We start from the raw sequence: 22,956 nt of genomic DNA, 5'->3' as shown, positions 1-22,956 counted from the left end.
ATGACATCTCCTTGATAATGTATGTATTTTTGCAACTGTGAAAAATATTACAATTTGAATGGCAGAAATGCCTAACAGCTCTATGGGTTAATTTATTCTATAGTTGGAGTATAAAAACTTTAAGATACATTTTGTCTGCTGAAGGTTTACATCTGTGAATCGCTTCCAAACATCTTTTCCATACAAGATTCTAAATACATATTTTTAATACCTGTTTTAAAGCCAGTCTAGGATGGAGATTTTGTAGTGTTCTGGTTATTTTTTTATTTTTCATTCCAAGATGTAACACGAGTACCTAAGCATTTACTTATTTGCAGATTTTTATTATTAAGATATTAAGATACCAATTTCTTCTGTAGACATAGGTATGCATGAAAAGGGGTAAGAATTATAAAATGCTTCCACCGTGCTATGTAATTAAGTCATCTCCATCTAAGTGCATTACTATACAACACAAGAATTAAATTAAATGGTTCCAACATGCAGCTTCTTTCAGATAAATATGTGGGTGCAAAATCAGCTGAGTTATATATAAAATGGATCTTGTATTATTTTTGAAATGTGCTTTTATTCAAACATAATATATTGAAGTTCCTTAAATTAAAAAATAAAAATAAAAATAACAAGCTTAATTTTCTAGATTTAATATCAAATTGTGAGTGATTTGGGAACCAGTTGTTTGTGAAGTATTAAATAGGCAATGGCTCTGTCTTTTGACTCACAGATTGGGACTGTACATGGCATGAGCAGTGTTGTTTTAATGAATAATGAATTATCGTCTTCTTTTTTTTTTTAATTCCTTTTAAGTTTAGGGTACAAATACCTTTTTCAAGTCACATGAAACTGACATACAGACTTTAGTTTTGAACTACTGCAATTAATGAATTGTGACAATAGGTTTTTTATCAGAAGTAATTAACATATATGCATAGTTTGTTTCCAACAAGACATTTTCTAAATCCCAGTAATTCAAATCAGTCAATTATGCCATAATACTATTAGATTTTGTCTTTCTTCATGAATGGTAGCATTGCAGATATGGCATAAGATGGGCATTGTATATCTTATGTATGTATCACACACATACTCTATTTTCTTTTATTTTATGAAAGACCTGGTTTATGTCACAGAGAATAATAAAGTATACATGTATGTCCCATCACATTTGATATTAATTTCTCTTTGCTTAACAAATGGATAATGATAGAAGTTGGCAGGGTTAAAAATCAATAGCAGAACTGCACTTAGAATATGACAGAATTTCCAATTTGTGCTAGCCGCATTAGCCTCTCCTTTGTGTGAGTGCTAGGAAGTCTTTAGTAAGGAGCAATGAGTAAGTTTTCAGATAAGCTGCAGCTGAGTTCAATGTGCAGCAGCACCAATGTGCAGCAGGTGAGGTACTGATTGTGTCCAGATATGGACTCAATTATCTAAACCAGAATAAAATAAAACCACTGTTAAGCAGCCAGAAATGGAAAGGGGATTACCAAAGCTGTCCATTTTACCTCTCCATACACGATATTTTACATATTGTGGGCTCTAAAGGCTAGAGGGTTTGCAGAATACAGAGGATTCGCTGCAGCACCAAAATACTTTGTCTTAGTTTTTAAGTTATATATGTATGTCCTTGAGGGGAAAAAAAATGGAAGAGAAAAAAATGAAAAGAAAAACAAACAAGCAAACAAACAAACAAACAAAAAACAAAAACAACAACAACAACAAAACCATGAAGTTAACAGAGTTAAAACTGTGAATACCACCAACATAATAACTAATTACTTTAGGTTAAATGTTGAAAATTAGTCATTATAACTTGTATCTCTATCTCTTTCATCTCAATGTAAATAATGCGTTCAAAGGGTGCAAAAAGAAATGAGGGTAGAATAAAAATTCTTCCAAGTCTTTCAGCTAAGTAACCATAGGGATCTATCCAGTCCACCATACAGAGCTCATCAGAGTGTAGCATGACTATCAGACTTTTGGGGAGAAATCCCACAACTTAAGCTTTGAAGAACAGGGAACAGACCTTTTCCTTATGGAGAAAACCTTATCATTTAATTCAAACTCTGAAGGTCAAAAGTAGAACAGTGAAAGTAAATTCACTCTGGTCTATATATGTTGATTATAGTTTTCAAAATCGAATCCTGCAACTTTCTATTGCTATTTTTAGCATGTAAAACTTTCTGAAAAGTTTTCAAATTAGTGTTATGAAGAACAGTTTCATTTTAACTGGTTTTATTTCTTTTCATCTATAGCTCATAAAATAAAAAAGAATTAATGCAGCATTTCTCAGACAGTAAAATATGCCTGAGTGGTGAAGTCTTGTTAAGATCTAAATCACTCTGTCCACGAATGGCTTTCTATTCTAACAGAACACAGATCTCTGAGCTGATTGAAGGGAGGAGTGGGCAAAATGATTCCTGATTACTGTATCTGTATATCTGATATCAGTCAGGTTAGGTTTCAGGTTTTTGATTTTCCTTTGTTTTGAACTGTGTACTATACAGAAAGAAAACTACAAGAGAGGGAAAAAAAAAAAAAAAAAAAAGTGGTTTAAACGCAGTATTTTTCCAAAACTAAATTCTGTCACATTTCAGTGTTGGACTATCAATAAAAAGTTGACTAGCTCTTCTGTTGAAGTCCCTCGACCTGATATTCATTCACTAAGGAAATATTTCATAAGCAAACACTTTGTTTGCATTCCTGAATATAGTGTAAGTCAAAATACTTATCCCCTGGCACTTACTTTACTTAAAAAAATGAAAAACAAACAAACAAACAACCTTTTAGTACTTGGGTATTAGCATAGATTTCACTCTTAGTTTGGGGCTACTGTGCTGAATATAATCGTATGTATTTTTAAAGTTACAATTTTTATATGTCACTGATGAAGTTGGGTACAGTCATTAATGTCCGTGTTTTAAGTGTTGCAATGTGCAAACCTTCATGGATTACAATCATGCATAAGTAGCAAAATCACATGAGAAAATAGTAGTCTCTCACTTGAAACTGTAAAAAAAAAATGAAATTTATTATTTTTAATATATTTTGAATCTTCCAAATGGGCCTTGACTTTATGAAATTACATAAACATTGTATACATTTTAAATCCTGTAGTGGGGATGAAAAATTTTCTCTACTTGAGAGACATGCTTCTTTTTTGTACGGATGAATAACTTGTTTATGATTGACTAAGGCCATCCAGTCTTACAATAATAATTCCATATTCTCTGTATCATTCTGCTCTGCCTTTTAAGTATATACACACAGGTAAGATGTGGTAGCAGTAATGAAGATACAGAATTTATCTTTCTCAACATCAGCTGACATCATCTCTCACAGTCGGCAAAGAAATGAGTGTATAAAAGATTCTTTACATATGAATATGTATTTCAAAGTGCTTTTATTGATCTCTGACACCATTTGATTACTCTTTTGCATTTTTAATTCTTTATCTGATAGATTCATGCTAACTGTGGGCTAGTGAATCTCAAGTACTTTACAGTTTGAACTAGAAAGCAAAAAAATTGTTGAGAAGTTTATTGGACTCTTGGAAGCATGTCTGCCTTCTTCCAGTAGGAGTCTCTTACCTGCTTCATTTTATTTTTTTTTTTGGATCAGCATATCTACCTTTATTTCTCAGAGATGACTGATTTTTTACACTCTCATGCAGATTACAGTCACTATTAAAGAATGCTTAAGTATTAGTTCACTTCAGGAGGAAGCACATGCTTCTTTGTCTTTTCCCAAACTTCTCATCAGGATGCTCCTAGGGGTAGTATAATGTACAGTAGTTTACTACTTCATTCCTCCTGCATATTCTGTTTGTGCGAAATTATTAACTTATTATTATTAAAACCACAGTGCATTCAGGTTGCTATTAATTTGGATGCCTATACTGAGAAGACACCAAAAATAGAGCACTTGTCAAGGTCAATGTAGTACAGTTGGGGCTATAAACAGTTGGAGTAGTAGAAGTGATATTGGGATTTGTTCCCCTTGCAGAAACAGCAAACAAAATGTCTATGCTGAGAAGGGTGAAATGGAGAGAGATTAGACAGACAGATAGATGCATACGTACACATGATTTTCCAGTATTAATAGAAAATAAACTAGCTCCAAGGCTAGTTGAATTTGACAGTACAAGGTAATACTATCATAGAGGTAAGGAACCATACTTCTTTTGTGATACTTCTTTTGTAAGATACTTCTTTTGTGGGGATATTGATTTGCTGGCAAAAATGTCATTATTCCTGTGTCTGTTTGTTTGTTTTTTGCTTTGTTTTCTTTATTTCATTTTGTTTTGTATATTGGTCTTTTTTGTAGGGTGCAGCTCTTTGTGTTGCACCAGGTAGAACTTATCTGTCAATAAAATCTGTTTATTTATCATATGTATGTAAAGCCACATATATGGAAAGATTCTATCCCTTGATTAAAAATGTGCTAATAATGGAGAAGAAAATTCAACTTATTGATAATGACATTTGGTAAAAAGGAATGTATAAAATGCTAAGCCTTACCCAAAAGAAACTGCTTTTTCAGAGAGAACAAAATGTTCTGCACATCAGTATGTTACTGACAATTGTGTAAAAATGCAAAATAAATTAACATCAATTAAAAGTTATTTTGCAGAAATAATGATGGAAAACAGCCATTTACAACAGCATTTTCCCCATCATTCATGTTTATTTGTATTATATTCTTTTAAAATAATTATTTTTATTATTTAAAATAATTTGTTTTCAAATATTTTCAGGTATTTTTAAATAGTTATGTATTCCGCCAATTCATTAAATACAGTGTATTTAAAACAATTATTGAAAAATTTAAATTTTCTGATTTAAGAAAACTTACATTTTCTTATATATTTTTTTTATCTTTAATCTTTATAAAATGTTAACTACCTTGCCAAAATATTAACCGTTTTGGCATTAACAATGACGATCATCTTTATTGAATTGTTACTATTTTTCAAAGCAGTGGTTCCCAGGTGGTTCTCCTTTCTTTTATTGTTATTATTTTTTTCTTATTGCAATGCTAGTATACAATTCAATTTCAGCTGAGTATTTCTGGTAATATAGCTTGTCCAGACTATAGGGAAGGACTGTGCCTGTTGTATCTTCAAGATAATTCCAGCACTCAATGGACAAACCAAAAAAAATCCCTTCTTTTCTGATTAAAATTAGCAATTCTGCAAATGTCTATCCTTCATTCCTTAGTGCAAGATGCCATATTCTGGGCTCTGGTACACTATTGATGAAGGCAAGACAGAAGGAAAGGAGTTCCTGCGATGTCCTGAAACACCCACTTCAGCTTTAAAACTTCAGCTTTATCACATTTTGAAGTTTTTTATTTAAATAGCATTCAGAAATTATTAATTTGGATTGTTACACTTCTTTAGAATAAAGTATGACATAATATTGCCAAACATGAGGGCAGGTTCTAGCAGACTTCTTTCATGTAGCAATCCATCTATTTATTCATCTGGCTGTAGTAATTTACAGTTTAACTAGTAATATAAACATAAGTGACTCAATTGAATTAGAAATCTCCTGAGTCATGTTGCCTGTGGAACTACACCAGTAATTGTTTGGCTGTCAGAAATAACAATGTTGAGTTTTCTGTAAAAGGTAGTATGAAATTTTGGCTGCATACAGCTCGTTAGCATTTGCGGAGTTAAATATAACACATATTTTGAGGGTTGAGTAGACTGTATAGGTCATACAAAGTCCATCATGTTCTTCAGATTTTTAATAATTTTGCTTGGAACTATGCTTTTCTATCACTTGTTTGTAACAGTGGTGGAAAGAAACCCAGTTTTGGTGCTACTGTAACTAGTCAGACATGATATTCTGTGAAGTGCTCACACATCAAATTTCTGCTTGATTTCTGTCTGATTTCAATAATTATTTAGAGCAAGGAGGCACATATTTTACTTAATTTAACAGTTACATGTATACAAGATGTATACAGAGTGATTAGGCTAAATTCAGGTTAAAAAGGGATTAAGCAAATACAATTGTAGAATGTAATTATTTTTTATTTTTATTTTTTACACTTTACATATTTATGCAACCTTAGTGACTAACCTTACACCCTTACCATTCTTTTAATAACTGTGAATATAAATATTCTGTCTTCTCAGTCAAAAAAAGGAAAACAAAATCGTAGTTAAACTGTTCATTGTGTGGATCTAAAGTTCTTTACTGCATGTAGAATTGTCCCAGCACAGTCTTGAGGAATGAAAAATTATTGTTGTATGCCTCAGTGGCCTACTGAGTAACTCCCATTATCTAATCGATTAGAACTTTTTTTTTTTTCCTTTGGGTTAACTGGGGTAAATTGTTATTTTTGCCGAGTGTTATTCATGAAACATAGTGGGGGCATTTTTATTTTTTTTCAGCAATTTATTTTAAATAATAAAAATGTTAGTAGTGATACAATGCTAATTAGAGAGTTTTCCGTGTTAGCAGATGTCCTGAGACAGTCATTTAGTTAAAAGAATGTAAGCAGAGCAATTAAATTTGCATAGAAAATGCAGCAGAATAACACAAGTCTAGAGATAACTTCATGGACTTTATTTGTGATATGCATACATCATCTTGAGTGTGTGAGTGCATATATTAAGACTCTTTAAAGAAAATTGAAGAACAAAGTGACTAAGACTGGTAACTGAGAGGAGAATCCATGAAAGGACGGACAGGGCTGTTCTCTCCGGGGCCATGGACCATTGTGTTTCACATACAGTACTCCAAAATCCATTATCGTCTCTATTAGGATGGAGTCTAGGACTAAGTCTTGGACTAAGTCTAGGACTAAGTAATATCATTTTTAAGATAATGTTTATCAATGATTGCTTGTAAAAATTCTTTGTGGTCCTCAACAAGTAAAGTTTATAGTTTTGAGAAGGCAGGCATCAACCCCAACGAATCCTGGTCCCACATTAGAAATCCTATATGCTGTGATAAAACAACTAATAACCTATGCTTATCAAGACCAGAGTTTATATTTTTGACTTTTACCTTTTCTAATGGAGATGAAGGTGATTGTCTATTTGGAGCTTATTTAAATGAAGCTCCAAGCACACTTTTTGGTATTTATTATTTTTTTCCTATGATCCACAAACATATCAATTCATAAATATAGAGAATTTACTGTTAGAGACTTTTGTCACCTTATTTGTCAATATCTTTCCAAATGCCATAGACCAATTCTCTATTTGATCAGAACCAAAATATTCTGGGTTCTCTTTACATTTGGTATATGTATGTGTTTTCAGAATAGAGCATCTAGTTCATATTTGTCCAGATTACAGATTTTATAAATAAACAAATAAATAAATAAAGGAAATTTTTATTTCCTGAGGAGGTGTATTGCTGGAACTTCCTTTCTTTTGGAATTTGATTCATTTAAGACTGTTCAAATCATTAAATTCCATATTATACTTTCTTGTTTGAAGAGAGAGGTATAGTGCTGTGAGTGCTTAGAAGATCTAGTTGTTTTGTGTTGGATGTTTTTTAAGAACTCATATTTGTTATATGAGTCATTATTTTATTTGACAACTTGAAATGACTTAGTACTTTACATGCATGGAATTTCTATAATGAAGGACAGATTCTTAAAGAGGTGTGAAAATTTGAAATGAAAGAGTTAGCACTAAAGCTTAGTAATACGATAATCTCAGAGTACGTCTGTGTTTTCTATCTTCATTTCCTTGGAAAGAGAGCAAGAGAAGAAAAGATGGCATACTTGTGCATGGATTAATTTCGTACCTGCTATTTCAAACAAACTAGTGAAATGTTAGCAATCTATGTAAAAAAATCAAATAATTCCTTCTTTTGGCTTTATAAATTATTTTAATTGGTTCTAAATTCTGAACTGGAAATTGCATTAAATTATAAATTTGTGTAATGTTGAGAAACTAAAGGAAGCATTTTGTTGTATATCTATACTAGCAAACAGTTCATGAAGATACAACTTCTGTGATGACTGAAAGTATGACTGTGGAAACCACTTATGTGCCTTCTACATACCTGGCAGAGATCCTTCAGCTTCTGCAAGCCTTGTCTGAAGTAGAAGAACGCCTTAATTCTCCTGTTCTGCAGGTTAAGGATTATGAGGATCTCTTGAGACAAGAAGATTGTCTCAAGGTAAGACAATTTTCTTTACAGTGGTATGTTTCTGTGATGTGGGGGCTTCTGTATATTGGTAGCCTGTGCTCACTCTCATATATATCCTTTTATAAGTACTCAGCCCCTCTGTGATATGTGCAAATACGGAAGTTTATAAGTGTTTATAAGCGTCCTTACATTTGGCATGAAATGTAAGGACAGCGGTGGATTCATTTATTTTTATCTGTTTCATTTGTAAGAAAAGCAGTAGCATTAAGGTATCTTCAAAGCATGGCCATGAGTGAAGGACTGAAACAAAGGACAAAGAGAGGCAGTTATATATTTATAATTGTAAATGTGTAGTTCAAGTTTTATTGTTTTCTTTTGGTTTTGTTTTTGTTTTGTATGTGTGTGTGTGTTTAATTTAAATAAAATATGTAAATAAATATGTAAATAAAATATGTAAAATATGTATATAAAGTAAATGCTTGAAACCTGTCCACTAGGCAGCTTTATTTTTTCTTTGAAAACAAAGAAAAAACAAGTAAAATTCAGCTGTTTCATTGCATGCTAGACTACAAAAGCTTGCAGTCTAACTGGAGATATATTCTGTGTAATTGTTAAGAGTTTAATTAACCAGACAGAAAATACTGGCCAGTAGATAGCTATTGTAGTTAAGAAAAAGCTAATTCAGTATTGTTAATATACCTTTAAATAGTACTGTCTAGTTTCTTCATTACTTGTAAAAGTGAAATCCCTTGAAATTGGTGGAATTTTTCCAACACAGAATAGCTTAAGAAGAGAACAAGATTAAAGTTGTAAGCCTAAGTAGGTGAATGAGTTATCTGCTTCAGCAGAATGTTTGTGAGTAAAGCCTTGTAAAAAATCATGCTCAACTTCTATATATATTTACAGAAATTTCAAATTGTCATCCAGCATGAAGAGACCACATTTCCATTTTTGCTGTGATAATTTTGGGGAAAGAAAGTTTTTAACAAAAGGAAACTTTAGCCTAGAGAGGCTAGAATTTTTCCACAGTCATGTCTGAAAGAAGCTTTTTTGAAGAATTGGAATAGGGGCTCTGGTAAGGACATTCAAAGTGGCCATTTATAGTTTTTGTATAGATATCTCTATAAATCCTATATATTTTACGCGTCGGTGTGTGTATACATGCACATGCACACAGATATAGTTATGTTTATTAGCTCTCAAAAATTAAGGTGTTTTCAGTTCCTTAGCCAGCACAGTGTAGCTCATCCAGTGAAGCGTATCAGTAGAATACTGGAGCAAGGGAAACAATATAACTGATAATAGGACTGTGTGAAGTAACAGCAGACTATTCCTTTTACATCTTCTGATTTAGTACCAGTAGATTAAAAGGGTTATGAGTATTGTCTATCCCAAGTTAATTTCTAGAGCATACAATGTGCCAGTTATTGTCATTCTTCATTTAAAATAATTAATCTCAACAAAATGTCTCATGAACCACCCCCCCCCCCAAAAAAAAAAAAAAAGTCATAGAACATGTAAATCATACCTAATGAGCTACCACTTGGTCCTTGTCTATAAACTCGTTATGTTCATTACTAGATGAGCTGGAAATACAGTGACCTACATCAAGCAATTTACTGGCAGTTGACTTCTGATTAGTGCTTTTTAATGCTTTACATTTGGGCCACTTTTATCTGATTTACATCCATAAGTAATCTCTTGTTTACCCACATATATTAGGTATTATTAGAGTTGACACCAACTTTAATAATATTGATTAGGTTAGAAGCAAGTATTGTCATAGGTTTAATTTAACTGAACTATTAAATTGTTACGAGATGCATTTGTGGGAACATTTCCATCTTTCTCCTAAATAAATTCTTAGAAAAGGCAAATGGTTTTCACACATTTGAGGGCTTTTGGAAGGGTATAGTTTTGATCTGAGCCTGCTTAATGAATATTTATTTCCGAGTAAAAGCATTCATCATTGTCATTATCTTGCAGTAAAAATAGAAAAGTAGTGCATAAATTGTTCAGCAGTTGGTTGGAAAAGGTTTGAAATTAAATTGTAGTTGATTTTTATCCCTGACAGATTTGCATGAATCAAATTACAAAGCTGTCATGAATAGCTCTGTGTTTTAACTGTTTGTGATTTTTTTTTTTTCCACTCCCATTCAGAAATGATCCATTTTAATTAATCCTTAAAAGGAAAAATAAGTTTATTTACAAGAACCTTCAGTGTTAACTTCTTTGAATGTTTTTCTGCAAAGTAAATATGTATAGTAAGACTTAAACCTGATTGCTTGAAATCAGTCAAGTTAAACCTGAAATCTAATGGGACAAATATCTAATACAAATTAAAAAATGCTTGTATTATTTGTCAAAGATAATTCTAATACTGACTTCTTATGTCAAATAGATGTAAAATAGCAAAATAAGATTATTTGTAGCCAAAATCTTGTAACTGCTAACATTTAGTAAATTGTAATGATTTTATGGGCACATTTAGTAAATCTGCTGAAACCAGATTCTAGGAATGTTCTTGTCATCGCAAGTTTTAGTGAGTGGAAGAAATAGAGAATGGTCTTGTCTCTTTATCTCATAAAGTCAGCAATTTCAATGTTTTTATTATCCTATTAAAAGCTCTGTTATGTACGTCCTAATACATATATACCTAACATACTCTACATACTTGTTCATCACTGCATTTACATTATTTAAGAAACAATTTAAATATTATAGTTCTGTCAGAGATGAAACTCCATTTGATTATATGGGAAATCATAGTTCATAGATAGAAAGATTAATATATTGGACTTAATGAGATGCTCCCAAAATAGGACAAGTTTTGCTACAGGCACAAACATTATGGTACTTTTGTCTGCTGTCAATGGTGATGTTTCATTTCAATTTGGAGACAAGAGTTTTGTTTGTTTTTTTTTTTTAAATATAACTCTCTGGAATTTCATGCTAGTTCTATGTTCATAATCTCTGATTTCCCCATATAACATTGATTGTAATTACAATAGATTTCAAGACATGATCAAGTGCAAGGATTAAATACCTTCATAGGGAAGACAGCTCAAAGAGTTTAATTATCCATACTGGCACTGGATGTTCCAAATGCTCCCTGAAAGTTAAATGAAAATACAAATTTGCATTTATTTAAGTTAATCTTGTTCTAGAAAATAAGTTACATTACTTTTACTACACCAGAGGTTTCCTGTGTGGTGATGATCTCATGTAAGCTTGTACAAATTCCAGATTATTTAGTGTGATATGTGTACACCAAAATAAATAAATTTATTAACTTGAGAATTAACCTACTTCTGTTTACTAACACATAGCAAAAATGAGTGCACTAACATGAAACAGTCTATCTGGAACTTGGGAAATCTAACTTGCATTTATAGCCATATGTGAGAAACTGGTTAGTAGAATTTCATATTAAGGATTGTTATAGTCACAGCATGTCATGCCTATTCATTAATTAACTATGTTAACTGTGAATTCAAAACACTTATTTTCTGAGGCTACTTACTCAACATAATTAACAATGCAAATCTGCAGTAAGGCCTATACGTACCAGGCTGTTGTTTTGTTTTGTTTTTTTTTTTTTTTTAAATCTTCTTAATTTTGGCAGGAACATTGTATTGTAAAATATGATTCTACATTTAGCTATAATATTTTGCAATTATGTAATAGTTTTAATATGGAAAGCCATCTGGTTCTTTGAGAAAGAGGTTTCTTATATATGCAACTCCTTGCATAATCATTGTAATAGTTCTTGTTCTAGTTCATTCTCGTGTATTTTGAGTCAACTCTTCACTTAGTTAAAAATTGGGTTGTTTGTTGCTGTTGTTTCTTAAATATAGGTATTTTCATTCTCTGCTATATTTATTTTTTCTATTATTTTTGCCTTTGTATGATAATTATAACCCTTCATCTGCTGACAGAGCTCTTTTTTGAGCAGATTCCTACTGTGGCTTATTTCAGGATACAGAGATGTAATGTTAATGTTATGCATCTGTGTATTCTGACAGCCAGAATACCTACATAATCCCCTTTTCAATAATGTTTATTAAAGAAATAATACCCATATCTAATTTTAATATTATAAATAATTTGTGGAATTTTCCAGGCATTCATGATTACTATCAACTGTGCTATTGCTGTTTTTGGAATTAGTCCAAAAACCACTGCATATCAAAAGAAACCTGCTACTTATATAATTGTTAAGCATTGTTCTATTTATGTTCGGATTGCCAAAAGTAAATTTTAATTTTTGCATATTGAAATCCATATTTGGTGTGTCTAAGGTGACTCTTATCAAGAAACATCTATTAACATGATGCATGATGTTCATGCAGTTGCAGTTTTCTGATGCAACTCACTAAAACTCAATTAACTGTATCTTAGAACTGTGTGTAATCAAATGCACTATCTAACTGTATGTCAGTAAAACAGTGCTAGTGGCTGCTTTGTGCGCGAACTATGAAAGAGCTGGATTATTACAGAAAGTTGTCTTTTCCTGTCAGATACAGGCAAATTTCAGGTAGTGAAAACAAACTGGAGTTGAGTCTCTAGCACTCAGGTTTCTGTTTTCAAGAGCAATGAGATGAGATGGATCATTCCCCAAAGGCTACTGTCACTTCAGTTTCTAATGTTTTTCTATAATCCTTTTCTTTTTCTTAAAAATTAAAGCTTTGTGCACTTCTCTTAACCATGTTACAAAGTCTCCCAAGGCATTTTTGATAACTAACTGCTTGGAGCTATTCTCCTGAACATGAATGGGGTATATATGTGAGATACGTGGGTTTGTGCAGACACATATATACATGATATCATTTTTTTCTCTTGGACAACCTTATGCCATTCAGTTGTGTATTTCTCTTACAGAAGGTCAGCTGTATTATCTTTCTTTTGTCTACAGCAGCTCTGCTTTAAACAAAAGCACGAGTCTGACATATAAATCAGAAATTATATGCCTCTCCATACGCTACTAGTTCTCAACATTAAGGAATATGCCATTTATCAATTCTAAAGTGAATAAATGCATTTACTCTATTTTTGATGTTTAGAAAATTGATCTATTTGTTTTATACATATATATATATATACACACAATTTCAATATATGTAGGCACATTACTTTTCATTTATTTACTTTACCATGTCAAACACAGTAAGTGCTTCTTGGGCTGATGAGATTAGCTGATATTCAGACTTACTGAGAAGAAGGCTAGTTAACTTGACTGAATGAGTGCAGCCTGGCAGATGTTAACATTTAATTACATTTTTCCCTGCTCATTAAAATTTTAGTTGTGGATGTGTTTTTGTGATGAGGATGCCTCTATTATATTCAAGGGATATAATTTGAGAAGATTTGGAGATATTTTGTAGTTTTATCCCCTGATGTATCTTATAGTCAGTTTAATAACATTGAAAACCTTACTTATCCATGGCCTGAGAATATAAAACCAAGATTTAGGTAGAATAAGGAACACTGAGTGCAAGATACGCTGGGAAAGTCAAATGATGTTTGTTGAGTAATGCCACAGGTCCAGCCACCTTTTGCTCTTGGTGATAGAATGCTGCCAAGGGAGGAAACATTTTCCTTAGTGTGAATCATCCCAGAGACAAGGCTTCTGCCATTCTCATTTTGGTTTAAGTATTTCCTCTAGTTTGCTAGTAAGCCACATTTCTCAGGACACATGGATTCAAGTTACTAGTAATAAAGAGGCCTTACGGAACATTCCTTTTCCTCTTTTGGCAGAGTAATTTGTTTTAGCATTTACAGCTACAGAGCTTTAGGAACCTAGGTTATTTTTGTTTGCTTGTTTGTATGCAATTATTTCAGAGCATTGATGTCAGATTTTCATAAGGATTTTGATTTCAGTGATTTACAAAATAGTAAATACAGCCTGATTTCTTTAATTGGTTATAAAATGACAACCACGTTTTGTCACAGAGGCATTCAGATTTTGTCATAAAATTAGTTATTTATTTATTTGTAAGTATTTCTGGATTTTGTTGGATAAAATGATTTATTTTTTTTAATTACCTTATCATTTAATCATAGTGTTACTACTAATATACCAGTATACTCTGTTGTGCCCATGGTTCAAATATACAGAATTTGAATCAATTTTAATCCCATCCCTGGAAGAGTTCTAGGCCAGGTTGAATGGGGCAATGGGGCCTTCAGCAACCTGATCTAGTGGGAAGTGGAATTAGATGATCTTTAAGGTCTTGCTTTCAACCCAAACCATTCTATGATTCTACGAAATTCATTATTAGAGATTTCCAAAATATATTAACTAGATATGAGATTGTTTGAGTCTCTTATGTGTTTGATTTGTTTTGTTACTGTAAGAGAGAGAAAAAAAAAAGTGTTAAAATCCTCCATTAGTAGAATCAGAAGAATTCATAAATGCTGAATAAAAAGGAATCAGTACATGTAGTTTATGCAGATATTTTTAAAGTTTCTTTGTTAAGAAAAATGAGGAGCCACAGAGTTAGAAGTTAAGTTGATGAATGTATAAGATGTACATTAGAAGGCTGGGGAGAGCCTCAGTTCAGCTCAGACTGTCTATGAAGACTGTTAAACTAAAAATAGCTTTTGCAGTCTAAATGCTTCTGCCTAGTCTTCTGCCTAGGCTAGCTCATGCTTCTGTGATGCAACTTTATTGTATGTGAAATTTCTGCATAGAAGAAAGTTTCTAGTAGGATAACCACCAAAACCTTCATGAAAACTACTATTATTTGATGCAGTTATTAAATGTTGGGAAAGGAAAGAGTGTGCAGTAAATTGAGAACAAAAATGAACACAACGATTTAGTTTGGTTAAAAACTAAAAGGAATTAACTTTCTAAAAAATGCAGCTAAATAATGATGCAGAGCAATGACAGGAAAAATGGTGATATGTAAGATTGGTGAACTGAATTATAGGTTCAGAATATTTTCTCCACGCTTAATTGTCCAGAAGGCAACTTGTGTTCTGCAATAAGAGTCAGAATATGGTATTCAGAATGTAACAGTTTCTCAATAAGTAGTACAGCTTTGCTGTGTTTAATTTTAAAAGTATATTAAATCGTTTGAAAGTATAGAAAATAACCAGTAAAGATTCTGAGAAGTTAAAAATAGAGGTCAGAGCCATGTAAACAAGATGTACATGAGAAGAAACTAAATTGTGTATGGAGACAACAATAATTGGTGACAAGGAGCATAGTGGAAAAAAAGGTGTGGGAGGTCATTCTTCAAACTTTTTTTTTTTTTTTTATAATAGTGACATAATGGGGTATTTGTTTATACTATGAGTAATATATTGTTTATGAAAGGAAATAGATTTTGAATTACTTGATATCATTTTTTTTTTATACTGCATTGTTACAGAAGTTGTGTTGATATTCCCTATATAATACACAAAGATTTGAAATTACCATATATTTCAATCAACAGGGCTGCAATTTCTTTTGCTGAATGTCTCTCTTGCATTTCTGCTGTTTCATTGCTATAGATCTCAAGAAACATATTTATTACATTCTGGGAAACATGAATAGAGAGGAAAAACAAAACCAAAAACAAACAAAACAACACAACATTGCTTTTCAAGTTTAACCAAAAACCTTCACTAGGTATAGTGTTTTTAACTGTCATTTCTCAGGGACGTGAAATTTGACACATTGTAAATTTTGTGCCATATTATGCTTTTTACCATCAAAATGAAATTAATGTCCAATTTATTATCACCTCCACAAAATCATTATTTTCATAATCTCTATTAAAGATCAGCACCTTGCAGTTTAGTAAGGTCTCCCACAGCTCCCAGCAATAATCTAATTATATGTGCACAATATAGTTACAAAACCTCAGCATGCTCCATCTGGATTTATGGGACTCGGGCTTTTTTTCCTGGTGTTTGCTTCAGGGTGTGTTTTTTGAGTAGGGGAGTAAATGGAAGTGAAAGGTCAGGACATGTAAATACTGACATTCCAAACTTCTGAGTTTTTGACTTTTCTGCATTAGGAATATGTGGAATCCTAAGCTTTTATTTTTTTAACTAAATACTTATATATATATATTTTTTTTGGTCAGCTACATGATATATATAAACATAGATTCCTTGGTCCATTACTTAAATTCCTATGCCAGAAAAATAACATTTGTAGGTACTTAATAATAAATCATAAATGTCTTACTGTCTGAATATCGTGTTATATGAGTCAGAGAGAAAACACATGACAGAAGACAACGTATCCAAACAAAAAGAAAGTAATTCAAATAGTACAGAATTTCATTGCTTTGGGAATAACAGTAATGTGAAAATATCTGCTGTCACTGTAAACCTTTAACTTTTGACTTACTAGCAATCTATGTCTTGTCATAGTATTTTTTAAAAAAATGCTACTTTTTTGAGTAGTACCTGTTGAAGTTGTTTCCATATCTCTTTAAGCGCATTAACATTTAAATTGACATTTTATATCCGTTCTGAACATTATCATAATTTTCAGGTTTTGAACACCTTTTTCATACTTAATTCTGTTTTTTACTGAAATATATTACCTGAGTTCAATTACTGTTCTTCACTGTTTGCTACTGATTCTTTTATTATCAACTTTGTGCAAAAAGCATGCAAGTTAACATGTTTAGAGCTGGTAAGTTTTCCCAAAGTTCATACGTTGGAATAATGACTAGAAATAGTAGGTAGCGGGTTCCTCACACCTCTGTCTACTTACACTTTAATTTATTTTGTGCATCTAACTTAATTCGTATTTACTTTCACTGTGCTTTAAGTATAGCACTGTTTATTTCATGATTGACTTCATTCAGGAATTTTAGAATATTTAAAATTAAAATAATATGTATCAATAAAAGTGTGTAAAATATTTTAAAAATGAATTCCATTAAAATGGAGAAAAGAAAAAAGAAAATATTTTTAACATACAAAACATGGATGGTCCAGTGAGCATTATATCCAGGATCTAAAGTTCAAGTGTCATTATTTCTGAAACAGAGAATGCATAAAAGAATACACCCCCACAGTTTCTATTTGATAATACTAGAAATACTTACAGATAAAGTAAAACCTTGGTGTCAAGTTTTCATAATTAAAAATAACCTTTAAACTACATTTAAATTGTTAATAATTTGTGATTGATAAGACTCTTTCTTTTTATCATAGAATATAAAAGAACCTTTTAAAAATGCATTAATTGGAAGCTTGTAACATTGAGAATATTATAAACAGAGACAATCAAATTTTTACAAAACTGAGCACTTTTTTTCTAGCTGTAAAAGGTGCTGCTAGAAGAATGTGCTTGTATAGTTAAGCAAGATTTTTCAAGATCAGACCTCTAGTTCATTCTTTTTGTACAATGTTGATATATAAGTGGGGTACTTGTCCTTCAGAATAGGTAAACAGAAGAACACTGAAGAAGCGTTATTTTTTTATTATTATTATTATTATTTTTAATTATACTTAAAACAGATGAAAGCTGTTTCTTTGGGAGAAACTAAGGAAAGACAATTCTGTTCTTCATTTGTATTACCAAACCCAAGCTGTATGCCTGAGACATAACTTTGAGTGGGAATACAGGAAAGGCATGACAATGTGATGGAATATGTGCTTGTAAATGCTTAGTACAGCTTTTATTTTCTTGTTGATAACTCCACTGGATGGTGTGAGCTTACACTGGATATCTGTTGTACCTCAATAACTACAGCATTCTTATCTTTTACAGCCCATAGAGATAAAACAACTATTAAAAAAAAAACAAACAAACAAACAAACAAACAAAAAAAACATTCAGTGCAGACTGAATTCAGTCCATATCTGTCAGAAACCTTCTAAGAAAATGGCTGAGGGACTCTAGATAGATTCATTTGCAATAACCAGAATGGCAATGGGTTAAGGAAGATCCCATTCATACTAATGGTCTTTTTTCTTCTATTTCTTTTACATTATAACCAAATTACAAAATCTCTCCCATACTACTTCAAATCTGATGCCTGTTCTTCATTAACAAGGGAAATCCAAGTCTGATATTTTTCTGCATGATGAAATAGAGCTTTTTTTTTTTTTCTTTTTCTCCTTACTGTGAAGTAGCCCAACATCCATTGATCCCTGCCTCCTTTTGAAAGTGCTGGTAGTGTGAAAGAGCTCACACACAGACTGGTAATTTGTACCTCTCATAACTCTGTCAAATCAGCATTCTCCCTTACCTATGGGCCAAAGTTGCTGCAGAGCTGTGCACAGCAACTGAAGAATATTTCTGTGTTAAGCAAGAATTAAGACTAATTCGTCAGTTGGTCTGATAAGTTCCTAGCTGTAAGTTCTCAATATGCAATGTGAGACATATGTATTTTGGAAGAAATAAGAGACACCATAGAAGAGTTAGAGGTAATGGCATTGGAAATCTAGGGAGCTAGAAGAAATGGTTGGAGTTGAATATGACTAGATTTTTATGCAGATAGTATACCTATCTTTGTGGAGCAATTGCAGCAAGACATATGCATGCCTGTATTAGGAATTCATTAAAAAGCAGGAATGGTGAGAAATAGCTAGATACTATAACAATGTAATAAGAAGACATTAATTTTTGCACTGCTATTTGTGTATACCTATCACAAGAATCATCTGAGGCTTTTAGGGTCTCACTGGTATATCAGATGATTTGTCTAGTTTTGTCCAGATTTTTGTGAGTTTTGTTTGCACCATCCAAATTATTGTTTCAAATGCTTAAATTGTCATAGTTGTTAGCCTTTCATTATGAAGAAGGAGAAGTCTTAACTTTACAAACTTCAGAAAAAGGAAGTCTAACTTTATACTAGAGACATATTGATGCAGTCACCAATCCAAAGCATCTTTTTAAATTCTTTCATGCCTTGCTTCATTTTATTTATGCAGCAAGATGTATAACGGGAAGTTCAGCTTTGTAAGGAACAATGCCCAGAGCTTTTCAAAAGAATTGAGTTCATTTTAGTGAAGAAATGTTTTCGATTTGCTGAAGGAAATTACCAGATTTGACATTTCTTTCTTAACATGGATATCTTGACTAATCTGGAAGAAAGAACATTTTACTTCCAAACAGAAATACCATAGAAAGAAAAATAAAACCCCTAAAACAAGTATCACATTCCTTGTGGCACTGAGGCCAGAGGACATCTGGAAGAAACAAAAATTAAAAGTTTTAAAGAATGAATGGTTAACATGCATTTCAGAAGCATTCATTTTGCTTGAGTTTCCTTTCTGGTTATACTATGTTGTATGTTACCAGGACTGTAACATTGTATCAATATGACAGCTGTATAAATTAGTTGTATAAAAGGCATGCTTTTCCATCAAAACCAGCAGCTGTTTCTCTGGCTTTAGTATTTACAACATGAGGTTGAAAGGCAAGCTTATGTAACTTGTGTTTTTTGGTGGATCCAAAATATATTTGTGTCTTCTTCCTGGTAAAGAACAAGAAAATCATAGAAGTACCAAACTGTGCTTTTGTTCATGGTAGACTGAAATGTATCATGAAATACTCTGCTTAAGGACTTCATTACATACATATGGATTCACAAGAAGAAAGTCTCCGGTATGACTTCTTGTTACTTTTAATACCTTATAGTGAAGTCAGTACAGAGTTTATGACAATAAACTCAGCATTGAGTTTTCCAACAAATTCAGTCATTCAAATGATTTTAAAAGATTTAGTAGAAAGAGAGCTGTTGAACTAGCTCACAAAATGCACAACATATTTAAATATTGTTTATCAAGGAAAAAATAATGAAAATCTGTGTAATTCAGCCATGGTAGTGAGTGGACTGATAGTTGGCTAATGAATGGCCATTGACAAAGTATGAAGATTTGAATGTTTTCACACACTTTAAAGATGTTAAGGGCCCCAAGTAAATTCAGTTTTTCTTCCTTGGTTTTCCAACAGAGGGCATTATGCATTTATGAAGGAATACTGTTGACTATTTTGTCTTACTCTGAAACACAAAGAACTGAGTATTAATAGGAATAAAGGACTAAGTAAAGAATTGCAAATATTGGGTTGTGAATATCCAGCAAAAGGCAAAAACAGTGATAAGCTACTTTTCTCATGCTGTAACTTTGACTTCTGTGTAATATCTGCTGAAACAAGTACAAAAGAGGAGCCTAAACAGCAAATAATTTAAAAACACTCTTAAACATAAGCCTGTAAAATGGGACTTTGTTCTGCTTTCTTAAGAAGAAATGGGGTTAAAACAGTTGTAACCTTGTCGTAGGGGAATTAATGAGTGACTGAATTAACAGCACTTTGCTTCCCCTCCAGACATCACCTTTCTCAGCTATAGTTAATTATGTCTTCAAAGAAAGGATGGGCATTACTACCTGGTTGTATTGTAACATTGTTATTATTTTCCAGGCTGCTGCTTAATGTACATTTTCCTCCCCTTTATTTTGCTTATGAACAATGTTGTTGGTTTTTTTTACAGCTGATGTTTTGTTTTCCTTTTTAAAATCTTGATATTACAGAACATTAAAGATTGCCTGGGGAGACTGCAGGGTCATATAGATATTATTCACAGCAAGAAGATACCAGCTTTGCAAAGTGCTACACCAAGGGAAGCAGCAAATATACAAGACAAGCTGACTCAGCTTAATTTCCAATGGGAGAAAGTTAACAAGATGTACAGGGACCGACAGGCGTAAGTACCTTCTAAAAATTGTTATTTCTGATGACATCCTTTAGTTTTTGTTTTACTATTGGTGACTGTTTCCTACTCTCCTTCTTGTGGAAATACCTTTTAAAGCTGTAAACCATACATTCTCCTAACTGAAAATAGAAAGTATATGGAAATTTGCTATTTATTTCATAAGCATTTTTGTAAAATTGAAAATATATTGACCAACTATCATCAGCATTGGATGAAAACCTAACAGGGTATTGCTTATATATTTCTATGTCACTAAAATGATATATACCTTTACTCTGAGTTATTATTAGTTATTCTAATGTACTTGTACACAGCATTATTGATATAAACATCTTAACCTGTGATAGGAGTATCTGAGTAAAATCCCTTGTAATTATAAAGGATTTACTAATTCCAGGGACAGTTCTCACTTTATATCTAAGAAGCATAGTTAGAATTATTAGCAGCTCTAAATCCAGTGTCATCTTTTTATAAATCTCTCTGTATATTAGAAGTCATACAGTAAGTCAAGAGAATGAAGAGAAATATAGCAAGGTATTAAAAGGATAATAAATTTGTGATCTCATGGTACACATGGTACTTATTTTTTTCTCTTAGTATATTCTATGTATACTTGTAATCTGGGAATTGCATTCTGATGCAAATTGAATGAAACCTGTTTTGTTGGTTGTGGCTCATTAGTAACATAACAGAAACTAGCAATCCAGTCATTTATTATCAATACCCAAAGTTGAAAATTTTTGGCATCTTGCAATAAAATACCTAGGTTTATACTTTCTAGAATTGCTCTTCCAATTCTTTAATTTGATGGTATATGAGATATTAATGGCAGTGATACAACAAAGTTTCTGATTTATGGGACGTGCTTTATTGTTTTTGTTGGTGGTGGAAGGTTGTTCTTTTGTGGTATGAGTTATTTGAGAGTTAACAAATAAGTTTACTGTAAATAAAAGGTTATAGTTTAAAACATTTATTGAATTACCACAAAAAATCCATGACAATTCTGAGAATGTAAACTATTAATGTGATAGTGAAAATATGTATATATGGAAGAATAGTCCTATTCATTGAAATTGTCAGTTCATTGGAATTTTACAAGATTGGATCTTCAGACATAGCTAAATTTTGAGATTCTAATATGCATTTAACTCTTTTTGAAGTATATATAATATATTATATTGTTCTAGTGTGGTAAGAGAAGTTCTTCTGTTTGTCATGATGACATATACAAAAATGAAGAATAAGTCAGAAGCAAAGTCTGGAGCCAAGCTGCTGTCATGATTTTGGCTGGGATTGAGTTAATTTTCTTTGTAAAGGCTCACATGAAACTGTGGTTTGGATTTTTGATGAAAACTGTGGTGATAGTTTTTAGTTGCTGCAGAGCAGCACTTGCACAGAGCCCAGGACTTTTCAGATCCTTGTGCTGCCCTATCAGTGAGGAGGCTAGGGGTGCACAAGAAACTGGGGAGGTCACAGCTGGGACAGTTGAGCCAGACTGGCCAAAGGGGTATCCCATGCTGTATGGTATCGTGCTCAGAAATAAAAGCTGGGGTAAAGGAGGAAGAGGGGACATTCAGAGTGATGCCATCTGTCTTCCCAGTAAACCACTACATATGATGTGCCCTGCTTTCCTGGACATGGCTGAACACCAGCCTGCTAATGGGAAGTAGTGAATGAATTCCCTGTTTTGTTTTGCTTGGCTATGTTTTTTGCTTTACCTGGTAAACTGTCTTTATCTCAAACCATGAGTTCTTGCACTTTTCCCTCTCCAATTCTTTCCCCCATCCCATCTGGGGTGAGTCAGAGCTATCTGGTATTTAGCTGTCTGCCTGGGCTAAACCACAAGAGCTGCTCTCACAGATAATAAAAACTGGGGATATTTGGTGTTGCGTTTTTTCCAGAGGTGGCTTTGACCAAACTTCTAGTTATTGGAATCAATAACTTAGAGACCAAGCTGTGAGAAACCTTCAGAATTTCCCCACGTGCATTTTCTTCCACTGATGCATAGCAAGGATGTACTCTTAGCTGAAAGCTTGGTCCCCCAACACTGACAGTTTATCCCTTATTTGGACTACAGTGATATTTAGCCAGCTGCAGAAAGTATTTGGAGGTAAAATGAACTAATGTTTGTCAAATATTTTGAAATCTTCAGGTAAAGGTAC

General features: G+C 32.5%; 1 protein-coding gene across 10 annotated transcripts in view; it reads left to right on the top strand.

Moving 5' to 3' along the window:
* Positions 1–22,956, top strand: part of DMD (dystrophin) — a 1,234,381-nt gene that overhangs the window by 591,343 nt on the left and 620,082 nt on the right. For all 10 annotated transcript variants that reach the window (XM_084305928.1, XM_084305932.1, XM_084305933.1 and 7 more), the window contains 2 exons: positions 7,956–8,150; positions 20,613–20,785. In XM_084305928.1, the coding sequence (XP_084162054.1) occupies positions 7,956–8,150; positions 20,613–20,785 (368 nt within the window). The remainder of the gene's footprint in view (positions 1–7,955; positions 8,151–20,612; positions 20,786–22,956) is intronic.

This window comes from Netta rufina (assembly GCF_964035555.1).
Source record: "Netta rufina genome assembly, chromosome: 1".
NCBI classification, from domain to species: domain Eukaryota; kingdom Metazoa; phylum Chordata; class Aves; order Anseriformes; family Anatidae; genus Netta; species Netta rufina.
Note: the sequence above shows the minus strand (reverse complement) of the source record. Positions and strands in the feature narration are given on the sequence as shown.